Source organism: Psammomys obesus, unplaced genomic scaffold, assembly GCF_907164565.1.
Source record: "Psammomys obesus unplaced genomic scaffold, mPsaObe1.curated_primary_1811, whole genome shotgun sequence".
In the NCBI taxonomy this organism is placed as follows: Eukaryota; Metazoa; Chordata; class Mammalia; order Rodentia; family Muridae; genus Psammomys; species Psammomys obesus.
Window position 1 is genome coordinate 517,864 of NW_026596287.1, and position 14,232 is coordinate 532,095.

General features: G+C 39.0%; 1 protein-coding gene across 1 annotated transcript; it reads right to left on the minus strand.

Annotated features, from left to right (window-relative positions):
• Positions 1–358: 358 nt before the first annotated feature.
• Positions 359–1,303, minus strand: LOC129668856 (putative olfactory receptor 2W6). The gene has a single exon (XM_055596958.1). It carries the CDS (start codon positions 1,295–1,297, stop codon positions 359–361), a length of 939 nt encoding a protein of 312 aa, XP_055452933.1. The 5' UTR covers positions 1,298–1,303.
• Positions 1,304–14,232: the final 12,929 nt, after the last annotated feature.

Here is a 14,232-nt window from a genome sequence, read left to right on the forward strand (position 1 = left end):
AAAAAAAAAAAGAACAAAACCACAAGTGTTTCTTTTGCATTATTTATAAGATCTCCCTTTTCATGTTTGTTAAGGACCTACTAGGCACAGTCATTGTGATTTTTAAAAAGTGATGATGCCATTCCCAACTGGCATTTTGCAAGGATATATTGTTATCTTACCAGGTTAGAATTCCTTGGTGATGAATGCTGAGTCAAAGAAACTTGAGAAGACGCAATTTCGCAGGAGTATCATATCCTCTCACCCTATCTTTTCTCATCAAGTATCTCTTCTTCTGTAGCCCTAGACCACTCCTTAGGTCTGACAGTTCGTAAAGAAGGTGGGTAGAAAGGCAGTCCCCAGATGCAATCATTCATAGCTATACATCTGTGCTTCCCTTCCCTAGCACTTTCTTTATGGCCTCTTTGACATCTTTATTCCTCAGAGTATAGATCAGTGGGTTAACACTGGGAGTGACAATGGTGTAGAAAAGAGTGAGAAACTTGCCCTGGTCCTGGGAGTAAGTGTTTGCAGGCTGGAGGTACATATAGATGATGGTACCATAGAAGAGAGAGACAACGATTAAGTGGGAGCTGCAGGTGTTGAAGGCTTTCTTTCGTCCAGCAGCTGACCTGATCCGAATAACTGCTCGGGCAATGTAACCATAGGAGATAAGGATTAGGATAAGCGGTGCCAAGATGATGAAAATAGCCAGGGCAAAAGCCAACGCCTCCAAGGCCATAGTGTCCACACAGGCCATGCCAATCAGTGCTGGCATCTCACAGAGGAAGTGGTCCACTCGCCTGTGCCCACAGCGGGGCAACATCAAAGTCTGGGGTGCCATGATGAGGGAATTGCCAAAGCCGCTCAACCATGCCACCGAAGCCAGCTGCCCACAGAGACGAGGGTGCATGATGACGGTGTAGTGCAGGGGTTTGCAGACAGCAGCATAGCGGTCATACGCCATGACGGCCAGGAGGACACACTCTACCCCTCCCAAGGCCAAGACAAAGTACAGCTGGATGGCACAACCCACATAGCTGATGGTCTTGTCTGGACCCCAGAGGTTGTAGAGCATCTGTGGGATGGAGCCTGTGGTGAAACACATGTCCAGGAATGAGAGGTTGGCCAGAAAGAAATACATGGGTGTGTGCAGCCGGGAATCCAGAGCTGAAAGCAAGATGATGGTCATGTTGCCAAGAAGAGTGAGCAGATAAAAGGAGAGAACCACCACGAAGAGGATCAGCTCGAGGTGAGGGCGGTCAGAGAAGCCCACGAGGATGAAGCCTTCAAAAGAACTCGTGTTGTCCTTTTCCATCACCTGCAACCACGTGTTACCTAGGAAGAGAAAGACCAGTGTTGGTGAAGGTCACAGATACGATTTCTTAAAATAGAATGAATGGTAAAATAGTACCGGGAATCTCTTCAGAAATGCTGGCTATCTGACCTAAAGTCAGATATAAATCATTCTGGATATAAATCATCATTTGGTCTGAAAAACATCAAATTTGTGTTTTTAAAGTTCCAGCTTCTATTGATTTGTCAGCATTTTGAATCACTATTTTTCATCAGCTGGCTGTAAAATATTGTTTACAAAAGGTAATTGATGCCACGCCTGGTGGCGAATGCCTGTTACCTGAGCACCCCAGAGGCAGACACAGGAAGGTCAGGAGTTCAAGGCCAGTGAGTTGTGGGCCAAACTGAGCTATATAAAAACCAGTCTCTAAAAACGACTGATTCTTTTACAAAGGAACCAACACTTAAATTTTTTTCCATCATTTTAAAAAATAGGGTAATACCGAATTGTCCTACTAGTCCATACCCTGTAGAGAGGCTAGGGGCTTGGTCCTAGAAGAGAGATATGGATGTCCCGTCAGGTGAAATCTCCTTCTGAATACTGTCTCATTACTCCTAAGAAGTCTAGAATTCAATCCAAACCCAAGAGAGTAGAAGTGACGGAGCAAAATGTTGGAAAGAAGCTTATCTTGCCATTATTCATATCTATAGCCATGCGTCTCATCCATCCTGCTGCATGAAATATGATCCTAATACCCAGTGTCAGACAAGATAGCAAATAATGTACATCACCACTTGTGCATTCTTCATACTGTTTTGCCTCTATAATAAAACTATAGCTTACATCAGTGTGGTGTGGCATTAGGAGACTTTTCTCCCATTGGGAAAGCCTTTCCACAAAGATTGAAAGGACAAGAAAAGCCCCAGAGCCCATCGTGAGTGACTATTGAACACCTCCTTAACAGTCTTTTCCTCTTCTTACGCTTTATACTTAAAGCGAACCTTACCTCTAGAAAATCTACACTGAATATTTTCTTTATCTATCTTGATTTCATCACACTAAAAGATTTTATATCTTCTATCTCATTTTATAGTCTCAGGTTTTTGGCAGTGGATTTATGTCTTAGGGCAAATATTCTGTGTGATGCAAGTTAACCAATATTTCTTTCACATTTTTCTAAGCAGTTAGTAAAAAGTTACAGGATTGTGAATTTTATTAGAAGCTAATATATTTGTTGGGTACACTAAAGAACAAAAATATTTTGCCCATTAAATGTTGACACATATTAGAAATGAAATTTTATCAAAGTTATAACACAGTAGAGGCTTCAATGAGTTTCTCCAGTTGTAATGCGTGGGTGTGATAATTTGATAATCTCTAGGTAGACAGTGCTTTGAGAGTTGAGAGGCCATGCTTATGATGAGGACAGCAAGGCTTTACTGCTTCCTCTTGAAAAATAGAAATTTAGAACATTACAATAAATTGTTGGGGAATTGTTGCATGGATACGAAAGAGTGCATCAAATTCTGGGATTTAGAGGGCTTAACATGTTTAAAAAGCTATAATTGTGACTACAGGGTATAGCAGTTAATTCTGAATGGTAGAATACATGTCTTTTTTTTCCTATTAGTCTTGGTGTATCTCTTTAAGTTGTAAACATCTTAAAATATAAAAGGAAATAAATTATGTGTTAGAGGTCACTTAAATAATAATGGGACTAATATTACTTAGCTGTTTTGAACTATGCATAATGTTAACTATTGGAGATAATGTAGCTCACTTCATTTTCTCAGTCTTCTCAAGAGATCAACAGTTTGATTATTCAACAATATTGACTAAGCCACTGAAGTCAAGAGACTGATCAAATAACCAGTTTTGACTCATATAGCTAGTACGTTATAGAACAGCTGCAGTTTTATTTATAGCCATCCTCACCATAACCATAAACTTAATCATAAACTTTAACTTTGACATAAACCATAAACTCTAACCATAAACTTAGGTAGTACAGCAACCACACTAAATATGTACGCACCAAAACTTGAATTAAAATGTTGAGACTTCATCTCATGTGTCTTGACCTATTGCATCATGTTTAATAAAGAGTCTTATTTATAAATTCAGTAAGGCAAGAAGCTATCTTGGCAAAGATGAAGCCAAAAAAAAATCATAATTTTGTTCAGGGAATGAGACTGTTGTGATACCCTTGAGCACTCTAGAATAAGTCTAATGAAGTCTTGGATATCAGAAGGAAGTGACTGTGACTGACAATGACTTTATTCCATGACTACAGTTCTTAGAATTTTCCTATGACATTCACACAGACATGAGTGTTTATTGACTGTAAAAAAAGAACATAAACCCTAGTCTTTCCTTTTCCTTGCCTCTTAAATCAACCAGAGATCATTCAAATATGACTGTTGTTATCAATGTTCCATTCTAACTCATTGACCCAATTACTTGTGTTTTTCCCTAGCCCTTCCTACAGGGGAGGATGGCTTTCTTACATTTCAGACAATAAACAGCAAATGATTACAACTTTTATTGGTCTAAAATATTATTTTAAATATCTCTGTGTCTATCTTTACCTGAATCTAAGGAAATGACTTCTAAACATTGCTTCACCTTAGAATTTAAATGTTTTTACATTGTTTTGAAAAACAGCACAAGTATTTACATGTTTTGTGACTTCTGGATCCATGACCAGATACTTCAAATTTTACATATTCTATAAAAAAAATCAAATAATGCTCTAATATCAGTCACTATCTAGTTACCTTGTCAGGCCCTGGCATGGATTTTACTACTTAGGTGGTTCAAAGGAATGAATTAAAAGTCCCAGAGTTAAGAGTGAGATGGATATTTCAGACTAAACCCACTGCTCATTTTGTGCATTCAGTGACCACAAAGCTATAAGATTCAATATGAATATGTTGTACTTTTACAGGTTCTCCATGCTGAAGCTCAAAGTCACAGCACCACTCAGTATTCCTTCCTGAGAGTTCTCACATGATACAAGATTATAATCAGTATCCTTATCCCTAGGATTTTACAACTCAGCAGGTTCCAAAATTTTCTAAACTTATTTTGGGGAGAACTCCATAGAAGCACTCACAAATCTTTCTCTAGTCTCTAAACAGAATAAATGCTATTTAGCCATGATTTTTAATATATGATCAAGCCTCTGGAAATAAGATATCAAGTTTAGACTGTCCTGACCAGAGCCTGAGGGTCTCAAACATCAGATCATTGGTAATTTAGAGGCCCAGGTCTCAGAATCAACAACTTACCAAACTTAACAGCACCCTCAGAACTGCCATGACCACAGCTCCTTCTCTTTCCTGGGACTTTAACTTGGAAGTCAAGTGGAATTACCGGAGTATAGACAAGAGAGGAGAAAGACGGTTTTCGGAAATCTATAAGAAAGGAGCTAAATCAAAGACCAATAGTACCTAGCATAGCGGAATTAGCCTGGGTGAAGAAAGAATGTTGGTGAGCACACCGGATTCACGCTACTCATGCTGTAGCATGAAGCCCATCTGCAGTCTTCCAGCCCATATGAGGAGCCAGGAAAAGTGCAGTTGAGGGGGCTCTGATGATCACCAGCATGGGTGGTGCATAAGGATTTAAGCACTCATGTCTAACAAGCAAGAACATCTTCTGGGTGTCTAAGTTGATATAGAATTGGTTACTCTATGAAGGACTCCTAACATTCCTACCCAAATTCCCTTAGCTAATTATTGCTAACAAGAATTGGGAGATTGTATGGTCTCATGGGAAAAACTACTGTTCCACTACCCCCCCTCAGCCCACATCAAATTTGGTGTGTGTGTGTTGAAGTGGAGAGAGAGAGATAAAGACAGAGAGAGAGAGAACCAAGTCTTCCTGATGGATGATGGAGTCTATTTTAATCAAGGCCGGTAGTTGGTAACAAGTATTAGGCACAGGAAGTGACCACCCCATATTTGATCCTGAATGGAACCTAGAGAGTCAAGGAAAAGAAGCACAAGGCTACACACATGTCATTTTCCTCTTGTGAAAACAGTGTATACTGTTTGCTCACTCATGCAATTAAAGAAGCACTGCTATTTAGGTATCCTCACCAATTTATTTATTTAAATTTCTTTTTTATTTATTATTTATTACAATTTATTCACTTTGAATCCTGGCTGTAACCCCTTCCCTCATCTCATTCCAGTCCCACCTTCCCTCCTTCTTCTCCCCGTATTGCCCTCCCCTCATCCACAGATAGGGGAGGTCCTCCTCCCTTACTTTACTCTCTGACCCTAGTCTATCAGGTCTCATCAGGACTGGCTGCATTGTCTTCCTCTGTGGCCTGGCAAGGATGCCCCACACCCAGGGGGAGGTGATTAAAGAGCGAGCCACTGAGTCCACGTCAGAGTTAGTCCCTGTTCCTCTTTCCAGGGAACCAACATGGAGACTGAGCTACTTATGAGCTACATCTGAGCAGGCATTCTAGTTAAATTTCTATGCAATTTTAAGATCCATAGCAACAAGTTTAGTGGAATGTTTTCTATTTAAAACATATCTATTAAAAAGGGAGATAGTCACTTATATAGACCTATAAGATATGACAAACATAATGAAATCTATACACCTAAAAAAGATAATCAAGAGAGCGGACATGGGGTAAGATGATCAATCCTCCTTTAGAAAGACAGATGGGATGTGCATTGAACGTATGACAGGAGTCTACTGAGCTCATCTGAAAGACTCTAACTAGCAGTGTTTTCAAAGCAGATACAAAGACTCATGACCAAACCTTCGGCAGAGTACAGGGAATCATATGAAAGAAGGGGAGTTAGTATGATGGGGAAAGGACAGGAGCTCCACAAGGACCAAATATATCTGGGCACAGGGTCTTTTCAGAGACTGACATTCAACCAAGGACCATGTATGGATATAACTTAGAACCTCTGCTCAGATGTAGCCTGTGGTAGCTCAGTAACCAATTGGTTTCCCATAGTGAGGGGAACAAGGACTATTTCTAACAGGAACTCAATGACTGGCTCTTTGACTTCCCCACCCCCCAAGGGTGGAGCAGTCCTGTTAGGCCACAGAGGAGGACTTCGCAGCCAGTCCTGAAGATACCTGATAAAACAGGATCGGATGAATGGGGAGGAGGTCCCCCCCTATCAGTGGACTTGGAAAGGGGCACGGTGGAGAGGAGGGAGGGAGGGTGGGATTGGGAGGGAATGAGGGAGTGAGACACGGCTGGGACACAGAGTTAATAAAATGTAACTGATAAGAAAAAAATAAAATTAAATTAAAAAAATAAAAAGGGAGATAGTGGGCTGGAGAGATGACTCAGTGGTTAAGAGCACTGACTGCTCTTCCAAAGGTCCTGGGTTCCATTCCCAGCAACCACATGGTGGCTCACAACCATCTATAGTGAGATCTGCTGCCCTCTGCTGCCCTGAGGCACACATGCAGGGAGAACACTGTATAAATAATAAATCTTTAAAAAGAGGGAGATAGTTTAAAATGAGAAAGATTTCATTTGATATCTAGAATTAACACAAAAATATATTAAAAATAATTTTACTTCCTTATTTGTAATTTGATATAAAATGGTTAAAGTGATATAAAAAATTATGATCTGAGTGATACTAGAACAGATTAACCCATTTAAGTTAAAAGGAAGTACAGAACAGTGTTAGATCACTCTGCTGTCAAGGTCACAAGGAAACAATATAGGGACAAATGCAAATTACAAGCATGTATTCTGTACTTAGCAGCCAGTGACTTTTAAGGGAGATAAATTTACATATCTCTCCTTAGTGTTGGAAATCTTAGTTGGTATAGAAGAGATAGCATGTTTAAGGGTGCATTATACATTTAAGATATATTTAAATTTTAATAATTCTTATTAGTTACCTACTAATTTTACTGACTATTTCTGGGTACTTTTTTTTCACATAGAAATAGAACCCATATGAAAATTACCATGCTAAGCGATTTATCTTAAATATGAGCATTACTAAAGTAATGCCATTTAACCTTAGCATCATTAATCATACTGATGAGAAAGGAATATTTTGACTAGGCACAATGGTGGTATCACTATAGATATTTTTATAAGCATGGTATATTGTTTTTGTTGTTAGCTGAAAATGAATACAAAGGTGAACAATTACAAGTAAATCACAGGAATTCTGCTTTTCAGCTTAATTCTTGGCACACATGACCCGCTTCACACTTAGATCTACCTATTGGCTTGTGTAATCATATCTTAATTTAGAATTTTCTGAAACTATGAGAAAAAACCTAGTAAATTTGATGCTCTCAAAAATTTTCTGAGATAATTAGTCCCTCTGAGAAATGAAAAAGAAAAGAAAAATGAGGTCCATAGGGGCAGAAACAATGGAAGTAGAAAAATGGTTAACCAGGAGAAAATAATTCAGAACAATCTTATTTTTATTTTTTCCATTTCAGCCTTTTTTTTTTCACACTTAGCCTCATTTCAAACACATTCAAGTTTATAATTGATGGGAATAGTGTAGCATGCAAAACTTGGTATGGAATAAAGCAATGAAGCCCAAAGATTATGTGTTAATATGTTAATACAAAATAATGTTACAGCGTAGAACATTTCAGAAAGGGGAGCAGGATCTCTGCCAGTCATCTCTCTTAAGTGCAGCTGTGTTCAAACATGTTCTGTTTTGTTGCAACTTAATCTGTCACCACAGTAGCATTTATGAAGAGAAGGCATTACTAAGGCAACTTTGATTATGTGTAATCAAGGATCCATTTATTCTTTGAATCTTATTCCTTGAACCTGCTTTTGATGACTTTTGCCTCACTGTGATTTGCCTGGCCACCAAGTTTTGAAACAGCACAGACGTTGTGTGTCTTTCCCCAAATCATCTCACTAAGCTGCTAAAACTACTGTGGCATCTGCCTTTCAGAACTGACTTCTTTCCTTCATCTCTGGCACTGGGCTGCAACTCCACCGTTAAAAACGCTTCTTCATTTAAAAAAAAAACAATTCTAACTTTTTGCTGTTTGAGAGAGGGACTCTTTCTGTAGTACAGGGTAGCCTTCAACTCCTGGCAGTCTTTCTGCTTCAGTGTCCTGGGGGATGGGGTTACACGCATGCACACTACAATCAGGTTCATTTGTTCAACATTTTAGAGTCTCACTGCTTCTCATCATCTTTCACTTTTCTACAAAAGGAAGCTTTTTAAAACACAAGTATTTTTTTAAAATTAAAAAAAAATTTAAATAATTTATTCACTTTATATCCCGATTGTAGCCTCCTCCTTCTTCTCCTCCCGGTCCCAACCTTCCTCCCTCTTCCCCACTATTCCCCTTCCTTAGTCCACAGAAAGGGGGAGCCCTCCTTCCCTACCATCTCACCCTAGTAAGAACTGCCTGGATCCTCATCCTCCTCCTCTGTGCCTAGTAAGGCCCCATCGCCAGGGAGAAGTAATCAGGGAGCAGGCAGGAGTCCATGTCAGAGACAGTCCATGTCAGAGACAACCCCTGCTCCCCTTACTAGGGAACCGACATGGACACTGACCTGCCTATGGCTACATCTGAGCAGGGGGCTAGTCCTCACCATGCATGGTCCTTGGTTGGTGCATCAGTCTCCGCAGGACCTCGTGAGCCCAGATTTGTTTGCTTTGTTGGTGTCCTTGTGGAGTCCCTGTCCCCTCTGGGTTCTTCTATCTCCCCACTCTTTCATAAGACTCCCTGGGCTCTGTCCAAAGTTTGTGAGTCTCAGCATCTGCTTCAATCTCCTGGCAGGTGGAATCTTTCAGAGGACATCTATGGTAGGCTCCTGTCCTGCTCCTGCTCTTCAACTGCTTCAGGTGTCTATTCTGTTTGCCCTTCTGAACGAGAAGTAAGCATCTTGCCTAGGGTCATCCTTTTTTTTTAGCTTCTTTAGGTCTGTGGATTTTAGTATGGTTATCTTATATTATATGGCTAATATCCACTTATAAGTATATTCCATATATGTCTTTCTCGGTCTGGGTTACCTCATTCAAGATGATCTTTTCTAGTTCCACTCATTTGCCTGTAAATTTCATAATTTCCTTGTTTTTAATATCTGAGTAGTGTTCAATTGTGTAAATGTACCACAATTTCTGTATCTATTCTTCAGCTGAGAGACATCTAGGTTGTTTCCAGTTTCTGGCTATTACGAATAAAGTTGCTATGCACATAGCTGAACAAATGCCCTTGTTGTATGGTGGAACATCTTTTAGGCATATGCCCAAGAGTGGTAGAGTTGGATCTTGAGGTAGCGCTATTCCCAATTTTCTGAGAAAGTGCCATATTGAATAAAATATCAGAAGATGGAAAGATCTCCCATGCTCATGGAACATCAAGAAAACATAAGTATTGCCAGCCCATATATAAAGTTGTGACATGGAGGTCCTTGGCCTAGAGAAATATGCATGTATTCTTAAACACTGAGTTTTATTGGGAAAACATTTACATTTTCAGCTTTATCTTAGGACTTAAATCTCTCTCTCTCTCTCTCTCTGAGAGGGGTGGGACAGTGCGTGCACATGCATACACACACGTGTCTAGCCTTTCTCCTTCTTTAATACCAACATTCCAGGCAACCTGGCCCGCAGACTTCCAGGGATCCTCCTTCCGTCTTCCACAGGAACACTGGGATGACAGACGCACACTACTGACTCTAGCTCACATGGGTACCGGGGTTCCAACCTCATGTTCTTTTGCTCCGTGATAAGCCCTTTATGCAGCGAGTCCAGCTCCTATCAAATTCCTCTTGATCTTATGGGTTACAATTATCATTAACAACAACAACAAAGCAAGGTCAACTCTAACCCCTTACACGTTTAATATTTTTATATCACTTTTTGATGTACGATATGTGCAGATCTATTTTTTAAAGGTGACGTTTTATTTTTCTTTACAGAAAAACTATCTCATAATGTCCACATAGTATATTTTCATTTTCCACTCATCAGTTGAAGATAAGGCAGTTGTCTCCACTTCCAAGTTTTTGTGTTTTGAGCAGCAATGAACACAGTTGGGCAAATATCTATGGTATATCATGTCTAGTCCTTTTGGCATATGCCGAGGCATGGTATAGCTGAGGCACAGGAGAAATTTATTTATTTTTTTAGGTTTTTAAGAATTCTCCACACTGATTTCTACCATGGTTTCAGTGCCACCAACAATGAATGAAGGTTCCCCTTTCCCCACATTCTTCCCAGCATTTGTTGTCAGTTGTTTTCTTGATCTTATCCATTCATACAAGGGTAAGGTGTCATCTCAAATGGTTTTAATTTTATTTTTCTATAATTGTGAAGGATGATTAACATTTTAATCTATTTCTTAGCCATTTTTTCTTCTTTTGAAAATTCTATGTTCAGACTCACAGCCCATGTTTTGAATGTGTTGTTTGCCTTCTTTGACTGTATTATGAATCCTTTATCTATTCTGGATATTTATTTTCTGTCAGAAGTACAGTTGGCAAAGACTGTTCTCCCACTCTGTGATCAGACTAGTCACTCAGTTGATTATTTGTATATTGACTAAGTGGAGAAGACTTTCAGACATGTGGAAGTCCCTCTTGTCAATTGTTGGCTTTAATTTCTGGGCAAAATCAGAAAGTCCCTTCCTACACATATATTTTAAAAGAATACTGCCTTTTTTTTTCTTATAATTTTCAATGTTTCAAGTTTCACACTGGGTTCTTTGATCCATTTGCAGTTAATTTTTGTGCAGGGTGATAGGTATGGATCTATTTTTATTCTTTCACATGTGGACATACATGTGAATGTATTTCCCAATACCATTTGCTGAAAATGCTGTATTTCCCTCCAGTGTTGAAGACATAGTTGGCATCTTTGTCAAATATTAGAAGGCTGTAGCTACGTGTTCTCCTGTTTGGGATTTCAGTTTTGCTCCATTAGTCTATATGCCCATGTTTGCGCCAGTACCATACTGTTTTTATAATTATAGCTTTGTGATATGTTGAGATCTAATGTAGAAACCCTCTAGTATTGTTCCTTTTGCTCTGGTTTGCTTAGGCTATTTGGAACCTTGCGTGGATCCAGGTGAATTTTAGGACAATTTTTTTTCCTATATCTGTGAAGAATAAGATTAAGATTGCATTGAATCTGTAAGTCGCTTTGCATAGAGTGATCATTTCCCAGTATTCTACCATCCATGATATGAGGAGTCTTTCCATTTTCTAGTGACTTTCTCAAACTTTTTCTTCGGAGATTTACAGTTTTCTTTGTCAAGGTCTTTCACTTCCTTGGTTATGTTATTTCCAGATGGAAGTAGAAAATATGTTGAGTGAGGTCACCCAGACCCAGAAAGACAAACATATATGCTCTCTCATTTGTGGTTCCCCATAGGAGAGATATGACTATATAGCCTTGAGTAACTGCCCCAACCAGGGAAGTAAAAGGTACCAAGATGGAGGGGGAACAGTGGGCAGGGAGGAGAAAGAATGCTAGAAAGGGGAGTAGCAGGATACAAGTGATATAAATGAGGAATGGAAAACCTCGGGTTGATGGATTTAACTGTGGAAAGCCATTACAGGAGAGGGAGGAAACAGGGAAAGTAATACTAAGAATGTTTGAAAAAAGCCATAAATCATATTTTTATTTACCTAAAATTACATACAATACCTAAAATGTATGTTTACGTATACATCTATAGATTAAATGAAGTTATACTCTTTGGGTTGACAATGCTGCCTTCACAAGCTAAACCTAACAAAAAAAACTCAGTACAGGCATGAGAAATCCCCTCAAGAGAGTCAAGAAGTCCAGTACAATATTATGCAGAGGTTGAAAGGTAACCTATTACTGAAGATACTGTGCACTTTAGACACAGAGTTCAGGGGGGTACTTATATCTTGGTGACAACTATCAGCTCTCTAATTGGACTTAAGTCTTGCTCAACAAGAAGAAAATCATGCCTGGTGCTCCAAACCTATCCAAAGATCCAGGACCAGCAGGAAAAGAGAATCTACTACTGACATTTTACTAACCCAGCATAATTCTTAATAGCATTCTACATATGTATCCTTATATCAAGATAAATGGAATTTTAATCCAGTACATGGCTGTTCTGGTAAGGGATCACATCCAAAGACCTTCTAGGTCTCTATGATCTGGCTGCAATACAGACACTCCCTAGATTACAGTATAATCTGACTGGAATACAGACATGCCCTGAGTACACACCTTTAATCCCTAACAACGCAGGTAAGGTTAGTTTGTAGAAGAAAGCAGCCATGTTTGAAAGTGACATGGGTTGTGAATTTCTTATTCTTTATTTTTTAATAAATAATAACACAAGACCTGGAAGTTTCACTGCTGGATAGTCAACAGGGAGAAGAGCCATTGTTCTCTGTAATACTGCTTACAATACAAGAGATGGAAGCGGCAGAAGTGCCCATCAGGTGATGAATGCTGAAAAAAAAATGCTGATTAACGTATTTCAGCATACACAATGGAGCGCTATTCTGCCATTGAGCCTTCTTGCCACAGACAGAACTGGAGATCATTACGCTAAGGGAAATGATCCAAACACCTAAGGACAGGCAACGCATCACCTCACTTGTGGAATACTAAACACTGGATTGAGAAAGCAAGAGTAGAACATTGGTTACCAAACAGGGGAGTGATGGGTGGGTGTTAAACTATGGTTAGATAAGAGTAAGATGTTCTGGTGTGCTGTTGCGTAGGAGGGTGACTGAAGATAACTTCATACTGTATATTTCAAAAGCTAGAAGAAAGGGTCTTGAATGTTTTCATCACACACATTTGGAATATGTTCAATCTGATTTGAGCATCACTCAGTAGCCATGTCTTATAAATGCCACAGATTATCACATTAATATGAAAAATGTATTTTTGTACATTGGCTAAAGTAAGTTTAATTTATAAAGTGTATTTCTTCTGGAACTTTGGAATGCAATGGCAGTCTGGTTCTTTTCACTGGGCTTTAATAATATGGGGTAAGTTTTTGTACAAATGCAATAAAAATATGACATACTTGCATGACATGATTGTTACCTGTAACGTAAATTATGCAGATAAATGAAAATGATAAACCAGACAGTGTACTTGGTGTGTTTGTTGACGTTAAATCAAGTAGATAAGTTCTACCGCTTTTAATAATCCCATCATCCATGTGGTGCTGATTAATGCTCATACGACTTTTAAAATTATATAAATTAATCAGTTATTTGTAGTACCTGCTCCAGGCTGAAAGCAAAGCAAACGGGGACAGGAAGATGGCTTAACATACAAACTTAAGATAGGCTTAAGCTTTGTCAAGTTGACAGAAACCAACCACCACAATGCTATCATCGGTACGTTCTCCCAGGTGAGGTTCCTTCGGAATTTGTTGTCAACCATGTTTCAGAATGTTCTAGTATATAAAACGAAACAGATATATCTATATTAATTTTTGTTGAATTTCACTGGCTTATTTCTTGATTTTGCTTTTATTTTTCTTACATCTTTAGGATAATTTTCTCTCATTCCATTGTCCTTTCTTGTATCATTTGTTTTTATGTGTATTCGCATTTTCCCTCCTTGTTATCTCATATGTGCTCACAGAGGCCAAAAAACCAGAAGAGGTCACCAGGTCTTCTGGAACTGTAGTTGTGGAGATATGTGAGCGGTCATGTGGGAATCAAAGAGCACTGGTTGCTCGTCCAGAGGTCTGGAGTTTATTTTCCACCATCCACATGGTGTCTTATAATGACCTATAACTCTAGTTTCAGGGCATCCAATGGCCTTTACTAGCTGCGTGCAACACCGTACATAGAAATACAAGCAGAAAAATACCGGTACACATAAAAAAATAAAATAACATTTCTTCAGCACCTTGCTGAGTTCTGAAGCCATATGGAAGATGTATAAATCACAATATGTTCTACTACCTCAAGGGATTTAATAAGGATTCAATAAGCTTTCTTCTTCATA